Genomic DNA, 14,224 nt, shown 5'->3' on the forward strand with positions numbered 1-14,224 from the left:
CTCACATTAATGTAAATTCCAAGGCTGTGCCAGTGATGGATGCATCATCAGATGTCCTAACGACACTCTCCGCTCTAAGTTAATTAGTCATGGAGGACTGTGGGATGAACACAGTGTGACCCTGAACAAGGGCTTGTCTGACTAGCCTCAGGCCCATTGGCACTGCTCTATTGTTCAATAGAGTCCTGTGTGTCAACTGGAAGAGGGGGGCTTCTCCCTACTGACTGCCTCAATTCAGCTGGAAATCAGAGCAGCATCACCTCCCCCCCTCCCACACGGCCCTAGCAACCACGCCACGCCGACAGTTGCCAGGCAACCAGACAATGCTGGAGCCACTGGCTGTGGTGTGCATGTGTGAGAGTTTGTGTTTTGCCTGTATGCATTAAAGATCAGGAACAGTAAGACAGCAGCAAAGGAAATGTATTTCTTCCATACAATACATCTGAGCACATTCCTTCTGTGAATATTTTGCATGTTACAAATTTGACCACTGATAGAATAACAAAAACAGACTCGTGATTTTTTTTAAATAGTAATACTCTGTGGTGAAAATATTAGGAGATTATTAAGGATTAGGTGAAATTAATCGTGCAGGATTTATGCAGTGATGGCTACATTGGGAACATGGCATTTCACTTCTAATCTAAATGAGGTCATGTGAGTGTTAAAGGGAAACCACAAAGAATACCCTTCTGTATGACTTGCTTATGATTTCCACCTTTATTTTTGTTTATGCAAACCATAACACTCTCACGTTCAGCAGTATTGTTTTTATTATTCATACAACATGACTTATTTAACTATAGTAGATATCTTAATCTAAAACTATAACAAATGAGAGAAATTCTAACAGTTTTGTGTCATACTAATATTGAGGCCAATAATCACCTGTAAGGTACAAATGCACATACTACAATATAGGATAGGGATAGTCCTACCTACAGTATGTCACGGTTTGATACTAATTTTTTGCTGTTTTGATTCTAACATTTGTCTATTATGCTACAGTGGTGGTGGTATTTTAATCAAATTTTTTTTGTTGGCAACTTTATTTTGAAAGTGAGCCTGTAATGTAATTTTCAGATAAGAGTCAGATAGCTAGGTGGATTAGAATAATGAGAAAAACACATAATGATAATAATACATAACGCTGCTGTCTATGTGCAAGTGATTTAGCTCGTTCAAAGCTATACTCAGGTGTAGGTCTAGGTGATCTGATCTACCTTTGAAGACCTTCGGGCGCTAGAGGGCGCCGTTCTCACACTGCCTCACTGCTGTGTTGTTGGTTGAACTCTGACCTGGGTGCTTATGTCTCTGTCCGCCTCTTATTCGAGGAGGATTTTGCGGCTTAGAAAATGAAAGTATTTCTTCAGATTAACGGATTGTCACAGCTGCTTTACTAGCGCAGCAGCATCTACACCCACTCGTTAATACGATTTGCGGACGCGGCGGGTGACACGGCTGTTGTGAGATAGCTCTGACCTACATGTGCTGCTCGGTGTCGGGATTTGTTTTGCTACGTTACATGGCTAGTTAGCCGTCGACTAGTCAGCTAGCTAACGGTCTCCTCGCTAACAGTGCTAAAGCATCCGGCTTCATAAAACAGCGTCAATCAGATGACAACCACCCGGTTCTTTATGACGGTCCCTCTGTCACAATGTGTCCGAGGTCAGTTTTAGTAGCCCATGACCACCCTGCACTAGCCAGCCTGAGTTAGCCCGGGGGACTGTGTCCACATCAATATTTCAGTTTAAGCAGTGACTCTGGACAAGCTAGTTAGCCGAGCTAGCTAGGCTAACATTACCCAGCACCAACGGTTAATAACGACCATGGCTAACGTTACAGACCTGCAAGCAAAATACACCAAGCTGGCACAGGAGTACTCCAAGGTAAATTACTCAGCCAACTTTGTATTTTTTCATTTAATGCTGAGAAATACAAGTTGTCATTGTAAGTGTTACTAGCGTTAGCCACGTTTTATTGGCTCTAGCGAGCTTAACAAGATAACGTTGGTCAGATGTGTTGGAGTAAAGCCGTAGCTACACCTCGTCATAATTAATAAAGACATCTAACAGTCTAGATAACAGACTGTTTGATTAAGAGAGGTCTGAACTTTGTGCTCATTATAAGGAGCTTAAGTTGTGGCCTTGAGCTGTCTCACACTAAGACCCGTTAATACACTTCCCTCTCCATTTCTATAAACACAATAAATATATAAAATATCAACACAGTAATAATATTTCTTTTCGTTATAGTGAAGTAAAGGTTAACAGCAGCACAAGCTGCAGCCTCTAAAATGCCCACAAAGTTGAACACTACAACACTTAATCCAAAGCAGAACCTTTTAAACATCATCAATGAAATTGCCAGGCTGTAGTCACAGTAAAAAGGTGTATTAAAGCAGCATGTGAGTCACTATATGTGTCCATGATATTTACGATTGTCTAACTGGACTAGCGTTAAATAATTCGAGGGACTGTGTTTGTCTTGGTGTGTTTTAACTTACATGCACAAATTTCCAGATGATTAAGATTTCAATATGTTTATGCTGTTTGTGAGTTACTCATGTTCTAAATGTTTTACTTTTGTAAATATCAATCAGGTCAACCTCCTGTGATACTGTTTTCCCCTGATGTGGCACATTTTGACAACAACCTATGTGATACAGGGGTTTTAGCAGTGACAGCTGTGCGACAGTAAAGCCTGTGTCTCTGTGTTTTCTCTTGTGCCTCGTAATATGCCCTTTGTTCCTGTGTCAGCTGAAAGCACAGGGAGTGAGTGCTGTTTCCTCTTTAACTCTCATCTCCCTGTTAGCCAAGCACCATATCCTGCACAGAAAGTGCTGACTATGTAACTGTCACACATAGCGCCATTGTGCTTACTAAAATATGTGTTTAAAGGGCACTAGCTATCGAGTAAAGAGTATTGAGTTTGAAATGTTTTGGTGTGGAATAAGATGAAAAAAGGCAGTGACTCACAAGCATAAGCACTGAACATAAGTAAAGACACACTGCAACTATACTGCAGTATTTGTTTATTTTTTTTGTTTGAGACCTTCAGCAATGTTTCGCATCTCAACATTTTTTATGTTTTTACAGCTCCGAGCCCAGAATCAGGTGCTGAAGAAGGCAGTTGTGGATGAACAGGCCAATTCTTCCTCGCTTAAAGTAAAGTGACTTATAAAAACAAAATAACTATGATCACAGCCAAGAATAAGTGTTACAGACACCTAAATTGTTATATTTCCTAAACAAATTCAAATGGCTAGATATGACTAGAACCTTTTACAATGTTTCTATTAATTATGTAGAAGTTACACGACAACAGCTCTGCCAATGAGCATTTTTTTTCCAAATATTCCAAATTGTGCAACAGTGCGTGGAGGTAGATCATCACAATTTAGATGCCCTGATATGCTATATGCATTGATTTATAATCAGACATGTACAGCCTTCGTACTGTATGTCTTTATACTTATTTTCTTCCCTTATCAGGAGCAGCTGAAGCAGAGGGACCAAAGCTTGAGGAAGCAGGAGCAGGAGATGGACAGTCTCAGCTTCAGAAACCAGCAGTTGGCAAAGAGGGTGGAGCTGCTGCAAGAAGAGCTAGCCGCCAGTGAAGCCAAGGGCAAAAAGGGGAAGGTGATCATGAGGGGAAATTCAAGAGCTGGATTTGGATTGCCTGTGTTTTGTAGTTTTAAGTGTGATTATGAAATTTGCTAACTCAGTAATGATTGTACTTTACCCCACTGCTTAGGCCTTTTTTTTTTTCTAACTCCACTAGAGTAAAGGAGATTCTCCCTCACAACACAGCCTACAGACCAAGAGTGTTTTTGATGAGGACCTTCAGAAAAAGATAGAAGAAAATGAGCGACTTCATATTCAAGTAAGAGGCTGTTTATATTGTTGTCTACCTTTTCTATGTATAGAATGTTTAAAATTCAACTGCTGGCATACTTGTGATGTCTCTGGTTTTTGCTGTGTAGTTCTATGAAGCAGATGAGCAGCACAGGAGGCAGGAGGCTGAGCTGAGGACGCGTCTAGAGGAGATGGAGAGAGACTCGGAACAGCACCAAACTGTTGTGAATGGACTCACCGCAAAGTACTCAGAAACAATTGAGCGACTGCAGAGTGATAAAGCGCGTCTAGAGGTGTGTATAACCTAGGGTGGAGGATAAACTTGGATTATCAGTTTAATAAAGTTGATTAAAATGCATGTATTTCTTATTTCTTCTGGTAGGTGAAAACACAGACTCTGGAGAGAGAAGCAAAAGAGTGCAGAATACGAACAGAAGAGTGGTATAGCTACTTGTATTTACCTGTATTTAGTTGTTATTGTTCCACTAATCTCATAATGAGACCACAACCAGCAATGAATTTTGGGTGTGTGAATCCACAAGGTGCTTAACATTGAAAATCACTGGCTTTACCCATTAATTCACCAAGGACAATATGCACACAAAACTACTTTAGTGTAAAGTATGCATACATGCTGTATATAGTACCAACATGGTTTGAATAAACACAGCTAGAAGCAAAACAAAATATCTCTTATGTCAGCATCAGAAAAGATCTAGGAAATTCTCAGATAACCAGCATCCCTAATTTTAAAGAATTATATTTATTTATGATTTATTTGCATACACTCCATTTAGATGTATTCCAGGCTTAATTTGTATCTGACATATTTTGAACTAAAATTTCTAAGTACAAATTTTGTCTATGTGTATGCGATTCTGTTACTGTATTAGAATTACACAGGATAGCACTCTAAGCTGATTGGCCAAATAGAAAGCATTAAAAAGGCATTTTTCAAACTAATTTTGGGTCTCTCTCTGCAGTCAGCAGCAGTTGGGGCGGTGCCAGTCAGAGCTGAACAAACAGGTGAAACAAAGCAGCAGTGTTATCCAGGAGAAAGTGCCCTTCAATGACACTAGTGAGTATCTGACACTGAGCCACTTGGACACAAGTGATCTGTCACATAGCAGGCATCTATTCATGTCTGTCACAGATACCTTAACAGCAATCTGGCTAGGAGTAAATAGTGAAATGCTATACCACACTGTAATATTGAAGGCAGGAGACTAAACCATTAAATCTGTGTTGGCCAAGTCAATAAAGCCTGAGGATCTGCTCTGGTTTAACTGCTCTTCTCTCTCATCCTGCAGAATTTAGTGACTACAACAGCTTAAATGTACCACCACACAATCGAAGACACCAGGTGAGTTAAAAAAAAAAAATCCCTGCATTACAGGGTGGATTGTTAATATAGAGTTACAGTCTGTCTGTATTTCTCCAGTGATTACAATCTTTATTCTTTTTGTTTTTAAAATTAAGAGATTTCACTGCTGTACACATCTTGAATTGAACAAATATTATTTAAGAACTTATACCTTCCATGACTCTTTTATTAATATTTATTAATGAATATTGAAGGACACTGTAATACTCTAGTAATCACAAAGCGAACTGTTTATAGTCCCCTCCAAAAGTGTTGGAACAGCAGGTCCAGTTCATTTTCCTTTTCCTGAAAACTGAAGACATTTTGGTTTTAGGTCAAAGGGTCATTATGAAATGAAAGCTCAGTTTTTATTTCCTGGTATTTACATCTAGATACATTAAACAACAGAGAACTTAGGACCCTTTGTGTCAGATCACACAAATTCAAGTCATCAAAAGTATTGGACCATGTTACTGACAAGCGTTTTGTTGATTGTTTACAATAAATAGCTTTAAATGATTACTTTTAGTTTTAGCCTTGGAATGTACCTGTGAAGACTGTATTTGTTGTTTAAAATAATAATTATACAAGAAGACAACAGAGCTCTCTATGGGAAAGAAGCTAGCCAATAGGGAATGTCTGCCAGCTAATACCACAATTTAGTGTCCAGAAAAAAACAGAAGCCAGTGGTGTAGTGCGCAGCATGCAGAGAACAGGTCAGCTGAGGAAAAGAGCTGTGAGCAAAAACCCAAACACAACTTCTACAGAGCAGAGGTGAAAGTATAACAATTCACTGTGACTTCATGAGCATAAATATAGAGGCCATACCACAAAATGCAGAGACCCCCAAACCAAACAACAACTGAAGGATACTGCAATAAAAGTCTGGAGAAGCGTATTTAAAGAATGAACCAACAATTTGGTGAGGTCAGTGAGTCCTTGATGTATTTATTACAAGCAAGGAATGTGCAACTAGATATTAATTTAAATTATCTTTTAATATTTTTACTGAATTAGAATTAGTCTTTCCTCTCTTGTTCATCTTTTGGTCTTAAACCCACATGACTTCATTGTACATCTAACACAATCGAACTGGCCCTGGTGTTCTTTTTGGCGGCAACTGTTTTGTTTCATATGTCATAAATTTATTCATATAGCTTTAGAGTCCAGGCAAGAGAACTAACACTGTGATCTGTGGGTTGTGTGCACTCTGGATCTAGCTAAAGGCCCGAGATGTGGCAGGTCAGGCTCTGAGCTTCATTCAGGACCTAGTAGCTGCTCTGTTGAACTTCCACTCCTACACAGAGCAGAGAGTGCACATCTACCCTCTGGACTCCTCCATTGAGCCCATTTCCCCTCTTAATCAGAGGGTAAGGAAACCATAGAATGTGTCACATCTAATGTGTATTATGTAAGATCAGACAGTGGTTCTACATTTGGAGTGGTAATCAGTGTAATTATTCTTACCCTCAGTTTTCTCAGTATCTACATGAGAATGCAGCTTATGTGCGCCCTCTGGAGGACAGCTTTCTGCAGTTATACCAAAGCATCACAGAGGACACAGTCACTGTACTGGTGAGTGGTTTTGGGACATGAACATTGGATCACTCGTTTATAATCAGCCACTAATTTTGCTTTGTTGTTGTTCAATTGAAGGAAACTGTGATCAAACTGAAGACCTTTGCTGATAACTTCTCCTCATATACCCACTTTCTGCAAAAGATTCTCCCCTATCAGCTGAAAAGGTCAGTGCTGTGAGTATGATAGAGGAATAGAGTGGAGGAGCTTATGCTGATGGCTATCTTCTCTTTTCCTTTCAGTCTGGAGGAAGAGTGCGAGGCACCTCTTTGTACTGCTGCTCTTACTGCAAAAAACCAGGAGCTGCAGAGTGACATGAAGAGAGTAACTTCTGTATTTGAGAAACTCCAGAACTACATTAACCTTTTGGCCTTACCCAGTAGGTTAACATTTGAGCTCTATTTGCCTGTAAGCTCTGTCATTTTTTCCAGTTAATGGTTCACTGAAAGGATTATTTTACGAATTCTTGTCAATCACTGTATTTTTCCGTGTACTAGTTTTTTTGTGTGTGTGTGCGCGATGTCTCAGGTGTTCGGCAGGATGCCATGGCTCAGAGCAGCACCTCAGCTGTCTTCACCCAGCTGGCTGCCTGCCTGCACAGTCTTCATGATGCTGTTGTAGGTGAGCAGCACTGTGAACCATTTTCAACCCAAAGCAATTCACCAGCATGATGTAGCACGACGATTTCCTAATGTAACTGTAACTTCCCACCATTCATAAAAGTCACGCTCATTTTCTGTTTTCACAACAATACCCACCAACCCATTTTTAGAGTAAATATCAAGAGGTTTTAGTGTAGTGAGTGCCACACTGTGGTGCCAAATGGAAGTATAATTTAGTGCTTTCTGGCAGGGAAGAGTCGCTTTTGTATAAATGACACTTTAGGCTGTGGAGTGAAAATTTATGTAATGACTACCTTTTGTCTGTTTCTCATGGTTCTGCTGGGGGCATTGATTGTGGTCAAATATACACAAAAGACATGTGGTTTTTATCATATGAATACATTGTGAAAATGTGTCACATCATTTGCACACAAACTGTAAGAGGATGTCAGAAACCAGCTGCCTTTGGTGTCAAAAGATGGCATCTAGTGTTGAAGCTGAAGAAGGGATCCAAAGCTGGCATATACTTTAAATACATCTCCTGCTGTTCTGCTTCCTTCCTGTGTGTTCAGAGATGTCGAAGCACTACAACCAGAAGGCCAGCTTAGAGCAGGAGCTTCCCACTGTCACCCAGAAACTCAGTACCACCACAGAGTGCCTGCTGGGATCTCTGGGCTCACTGACCAGCAGCACTGGCAAGGTACAGCCAATAGGGGGCAGGCTGCAGCCAGGTTTATTTTTCCTGTAATGTATGTTCAAGTGCTTTGTGTTATTTGTTTGCTGTAATGCATAAAAGCTTAATTGTAAGTAGTAGTGAGTTTTTCTTGCAACTGGATAATGTTGGTAATATGACACCAGTGTGAGTACACAGAATGGCAGGACTCAGGTGGACAGTGGTTAAATGTTCAAAGATACTGTCCAAATCACATTTTATACAGCTGCTCCCCAGATAGAAGAAAACGCTAAATGATTTTTCTCTGTGAACCAAGTGAACCATTGGCTGAGACGTGTGTGCTGATGGGAGGCATAGTCCGCTGGGTTGCAGCATTGAACACACTGGCACACAATGTGTGGTGTGAGCTGAATTTCCAGAGTGATCATCTGTGCAGGCAAAAGCTTAATTGCTTAGACATTTGTTATTCTGGACACTTGGTGGTGGAATCATTTCTGTGCTGTAAACACAGCTAGCTAATTTGTGGTTAGACAGTATGCTCAGTATCTGCAAATGTATGTGTTTAATTAATGCTCTGCTCTCTTTTGTTTGATATGAGACATAATATCACAGTTTTGTTGCAGCTTGCCACTTTCTTCAGCAACAACTTGGACTTCTTCACATCATCAGGCTACAGTCCAAGAGGCAGCACATTAGGCCTCAACCCGTTGCAAGCAGAGTGCATGCTGGCCAACAAAAAGAAAGCAGCTGCCTATATCTGTGCCATTAAAAAGGTTTGTGTCCGCTTGAAATATGCCAGGAAAAAAGGTACCCGGGGCTTTGCAGTTCAAACCCCCACAATTTCAAACATTCTGCCCACCGCCCAAGAGTTTTTAAATATATTAAACGAATATTATTTTTATAAAGTTTGTTTTTTTCCCTATTCAGCCCAGGCCAAAGTCTGTTCCATACAGAGAGGCTCTGTCAAACCGTCGTATACTTACCAGCTCCACTGAGAGCAGGGAGGGCCTCACTCAACAGGTATGACCTTTGAATAAAAAATTCTACTTAGTTAGTTAGTTTGAATTGACTAATTTAAGCAAGTTATGTTTGGCCAAGAGCTACAACCAAATACTTATTGTCATATGGACAATGTTACAATGTATGACTCACTGTGCTAGCTCTAAATGCAGTGGTATAATAACAGATAAAAATCAGAATTGGTTCCACATGCCAATTATTTTCAGTGTAGCGTTGTTGTTTTGATCACTTTAAAGAAGAAGCTGCATATCAAAGATAACTGGAAACATCTCAGTGGGTGTTGTGAAAATAAAGGGAACATAGAAATGTTTGTCAGGAAAGTACAGAAATTATTTAGCAAGATTAGAAATCTCTGTTTTCAAATAATACAACACAGTCGGTGTGATATTTCATATATGTCCCACACAAATGCTCCCTGGAGACAGACTGTGAAGAATTGAGAAACATGGCCAGTAGGTTCAAGCATATTCTGTGCTGAGCTCAAACTATCTGTTTTCTTTCTTTATTTTATAAATGTGTCTCTTTGGTCCATATTAAGCTACTTAAATGCATCACAAGTACAAAATCATAAAATGAATGTATATGAATAAAACTTGCTGGGCTTTGGCCAAAAGAAGCAGTTCCATCATCTAAAGTGGCCCAGAAATTATTCTATATTTTCTTTTTTGTCTCTGTTTAGTCTCAGATAAATCTAGATCTATTTTTAAAATGCTCTACCAAAAGACTATATATAAGACAAACTGCTCAGTTATATAGTTATATATATACATCTCCTGCAGGTGCAGCAAAGTCAGGAGAAGATCGCTCGGCTGGAGCAGGAGAAGGAGCACTGGCTCCTGGAGGCCCAGCTGGGGAAGGTGCGCTTGGAAAAGGAGAACCAGCGCATTGCAGACCTGGAAGTGCAGCTCGCAGCAGTACTAGCGGGAAGTCCGAATTCACATGCAGCTGCAGCCAGCACGCTCGCACAGAGCCATGAGGAAGCAGAGATAGAGCAAAAAACTGCAGGGAAAGAGACCACGTTGTGCACCAGCCTGGTACACTCACTCTACTGCTGCTGTTTGTTTTTCACTTTGAGAAGATATTTTCTGCCTGTGGCAATGGTGTCTGAGTTGTTTCAACAAAGGGAGTATCATTGTTCTTTTCTTGTAGCTCCCCCACTTAGCAGGTTTTTGCTTAATAAAACTCAGACTTCCAATGTGCTGATGTGGCAGAATAGAAGAATACTGACTACAAGTCAGTGCAGTCATAACCCAGAGTGTTGTGTACTAGCCTTTAAGGATAATATCTGTTACTTGGCTCAGTTGTCCTAGCGGTGTTGCAGGTCTGTCTTAAAGTGGGTTTGAAACACTTGATCTACATGAAGTTTCTGACATGTTTATCTCTTTTATCTAGGTTGGTATGTTGTGCACAACACCTACTGTTGAGCATGTGAGTTTTCATATTTTTAACCAATTAACATATTTAAATAAAGAGCTCGTTAAATATGAAATCTATCATTTAAGACAGTATTAGAATTCATGATATTTCCCAAAGTCAGAAAAAATGCTAATGATCTGGATGTAATGTCTGTGTTTGCAGGTGGGAGATGAGGAGTCCAGGGAGCAGCTGATAAAGACTCACTACATGACAAGAGTAGCAGAGCTCACCACCCAACTCCAGGTTTCAGACAGCAAAGCTGTGCACTTTCACTCTGAGGTGAAGGCCTTACTAGAATGTTAATCTCAGTAACATCTTCTTCTAGCAAACAACTGACCTTTTTATAGTTCACAGCCTTTTTAACATTGCATGTCCTCTGGGAAGATATAGAAACTCTTTAAAATCTCTACTAAATGCCCAAATACAGTTAGCCTCGAAGCCACTTGCCTCATTCTAGTGCATGTTTGTCTTCCTTATAATCATTCCATAACTATTTTTATCCCCTTTTTTAATTTGCCTGAGAACAGAGACTGGAGTTAGCCTTGATACTTTGTCCTTAGGAAATGCTTCTTCACTTCCATTATTACCAAGTGTTTCCTTTTTCTACTGCGAAACTGGCAGCTAACATTTTTATAATGACAAGGCTTGATCTGAATGTGGACTCCTGGATTAATGACACCCTGTCGCATTGTGACTAACTGTGATGTCAGTCATCCTCTTTGTATCGTAGCAACAGGAAGGCACCTGATATTAAAGCAGTGTCTCAGCTATTAAACTGTCACTTTTTCCCATTGCATTTACCTTTGACACTGTCCTTAAATATACCCCATTACTCAAAGAAATAGCTCCTTTTATTGCAGCTTTTGAAACAGATTTGTAAAGTGCACTAGGCATGCATTAATCCTATCTGGGTACAGCAGTTGTTTATCTTTCGTTTTTCCCTCTTTAGTGTCGAGCTTTGGCCAAGAGATTAGCCATTGCAGAAAAGTCACGGGAGACTCTGAGCGAGGAGGTCAAACTGGCTAATCAGAAAATCACACACTTGCAGGTAAAATGCAGTTTCATTACCAAAGAGCTTGCTGTCTAAGTATAGATACCCTCCTCCGCCCAACACATTGTCACTGTGGTGTCCTTCATACAGGATGAGCTGACTACAACTAAGAGGAGCTATGAAGACCAACTCAGCATGATGAGTGATCACCTGTGTAGTATGAATGACACTTTGAGCAAGCAGAGAGAGGAAATTGACACACTCAAACTGGGCAGCAAGGTACAATGCTGACACACAGTTCTCTTGTGTTTGCTTACTTTCCTTTCAAGCGCTTCCTCTCTGGTTTACTTAGACTGTTAGTCCCATATAAATAAATCTTAAAGCTCATTCACTACAGAGGAGTGCTTTAAAAAAAACTTACTGGCTTCAGGCAGTGTGAAGGACCATATCAGGCTTCGCATTGAAATGTAATGTTAGTACCAGTTATGAGGTGAACTGTGAGGTCATCGGAGGTGTTGCGGCTGCTGCCAGATCTGATGGGAAAAGCACCTGCTGAAGCCATATGAAAAAGTCGTTAAGCTAAAGCTGCAAAAATGGAGAGGCCTGTTTTATGTGTGCATGTTCCTTCATGTGCGCTCACAGATGGCTGCATGGTGGGAAGTTGCAGGACATAACATGTACAGTGATCTGAAGTAGTGATTTTCTCTTGAGGTCCAGACACCGGCCTCAGCATGTTTTTCTGCAACAGAATGCAAAACAGATTGGTGCTATCTCAGCATACCGCCCTTAAAGGCAACACATTACTTTTAGATTTTCTACCATTCCTAGATGACCTCATGTAACTTCGTAAGACTGAGCTTACGTGTTGTTTTTTTTTTTTTTAGGGAAATGCCAAAAAGAACAAAGGTCGGTAGAGGTGCCTTCAAAACTCTGGCTTCTTTTGGCATCACAAAGGGCACCTTGAGGGAAGATCTGGACTGCGGAGTCCCACAGCAGCATTCTGGTACACCAACTGTCACCAAACCACAGGATCGCTACACGAGTCTCAGATTCCTCCACTTACAGGCAGTGGCAATACAAACAAACTGAACGGAGGCTTGAACCTCTTTTTTCCCTTTACTTTGTTACAGCACCAGTTATAACGTAACAAAATTGAATAAAAATGCTTTCTGAAAACATATGGGAAGCTGCTGCTTGACATTTTGGCCACAGCAGGGTGGGAGTAAAACAGCTTTTCCCCAGAAGGGACAGGGAAAGATGAACAGCTGAAAGTCGAAAGGTGATAACGCTCGCTGAAGTCAAGATTGAAAAGACCAAACCCTGTTGATCAGTATGTGTACTTTTCCAGCTTAATGTTTGTGTGAGAGAAAACGAAACTGCGCATTCTTGCTGCTTATCTGTGAGAGCAGGCAAACATAGTAAATGATGGTATGGCTGTGTGTGTGTGCGGTGTTGTCATTGTGTGACTGTGGCACCAGGCTTTACAACATGTGATTATTGTTTTTACACGTAGATATTTTTAGATCAAATTTGAAAATATTTGTGCGTTTCCAAGGACCCATATGTCTTCGTACAACATAATACCCCTTCTAATACATGTGTATATTGTAAGCTTCTGTAAAGAAGGGCTTTAAAACCTGAAGGAACAACTACAATAGACACATTGCATTCATCATTTTGGAAATGTTTAAGTCGTCTGGCCACAGTGAAATGCAAACATGTATGCCTTGAAGCAGATTAACTGTTCACCTAGAAAAAAAGGTTAGGATGGACAAGTCAGAGCTTGTAAAATGTGTCTGTCTTTGTGAAGTTACTTTTACAGTAGTTTTATTTTATTCACTAAAGTTAAGTGTGGACGTCCACTCGGAAGCCTGGTGTAGCACAAATGTTTAAATTCATGTTGAAATATGTATGGATAAAAAGGGTTAATAGGAATATACGCTCATTTGAAATCATGATATAATTGTACTGTATAATTTGTAAAAAAAAACAAAAAAAAACCCCAAAAAAACATGTATACAAGAAGGCATTTATTCAGAAGTTACAAAACTTTATTTTCCACAAAATCTGGAAAATTGAATCTGCAGCTAGTTTTCTGGGTGTCTCCTATAAGGCCTGATAATAGGAAGTGTCATGGAGGGGTTGGCACATACTGTAACTGGTGCTTAGACAACCTGATCTATGAGTCATGGCAGGGTGCAGTTTAAGTTAACAGTGTAAAAGAAAAAAAAAAAGACTTGTAGTGGCATGAGCTAAATGGAGGTAAAGCCCATCAGTGGTTATGAACAATTCATTCAGATCTCATGTTTGCAGTCCCCACCTGTCAGCAGACCTTTGATCGCAAAGGTCTGCCAACGCCCCTTAAACTGATAATCTGAAAAATAAAACTTGTACTATAACAGCCTAACCTGTTCAAAAGCACATATAAGTATGTGAAACAAAATAAAGAGCTTGCTCAACATTTAAATGCTTCATGTATTTAGATTCCCCTGGTATCAATAATCCTTTCATTCTGACCTAACTTCGTGCTGCATTTCCGGGAGTTGGAGGAGAGTGGGATTTTAAATTGTCTATAATTGTAAAACAGCCTTTAACACACCCTAACCACTGGGAAATGAGGCCACACCATTCAGCTGGACATATGAGAACTGGAAGAATAATGCATGATGTCACTTTGTTTTGGAAGAGAAACGTGTCATTTTACATGAATTCACTGTTTTTGTG

General features: G+C 40.1%; 1 protein-coding gene across 2 annotated transcripts; it reads left to right on the forward strand.

Moving 5' to 3' along the window:
* Positions 1-1,306: 1,306 nt before the first annotated feature.
* ppp1r21 (protein phosphatase 1, regulatory subunit 21) lies at positions 1,307-13,961 on the forward strand. Of its 2 annotated transcripts, none has more exons than XM_026309458.1 (22): positions 1,307-1,889; positions 3,099-3,167; positions 3,495-3,641; positions 3,784-3,885; positions 3,986-4,150; positions 4,240-4,298; positions 4,841-4,935; positions 5,168-5,220; positions 6,441-6,590; positions 6,694-6,795; positions 6,877-6,965; positions 7,041-7,206; positions 7,296-7,419; positions 7,973-8,100; positions 8,697-8,846; positions 9,001-9,093; positions 9,873-10,127; positions 10,486-10,521; positions 10,672-10,788; positions 11,459-11,557; positions 11,651-11,779; positions 12,385-13,961. In XM_026309458.1, exons 1-22 carry the CDS (start codon positions 1,830-1,832, stop codon positions 12,412-12,414), a joined length of 2,418 nt encoding a protein of 805 aa, XP_026165243.1. In that variant the 5' UTR covers positions 1,307-1,829; the 3' UTR covers positions 12,415-13,961. The 2 variants fall into 2 exon arrangements, with proteins under 2 accessions (XP_026165243.1, XP_026165244.1); XM_026309459.1 differs by having other exon boundaries at positions 7,041-7,177; positions 7,327-7,419.
* The last annotated feature ends 263 nt before the right edge of the window (positions 13,962-14,224 follow it).

The sequence above is a fragment of the Mastacembelus armatus genome, chromosome 15, assembly GCF_900324485.2.
Source record: "Mastacembelus armatus chromosome 15, fMasArm1.2, whole genome shotgun sequence".
Lineage (NCBI taxonomy): Eukaryota > Metazoa > Chordata > Actinopteri > Synbranchiformes > Mastacembelidae > Mastacembelus > Mastacembelus armatus.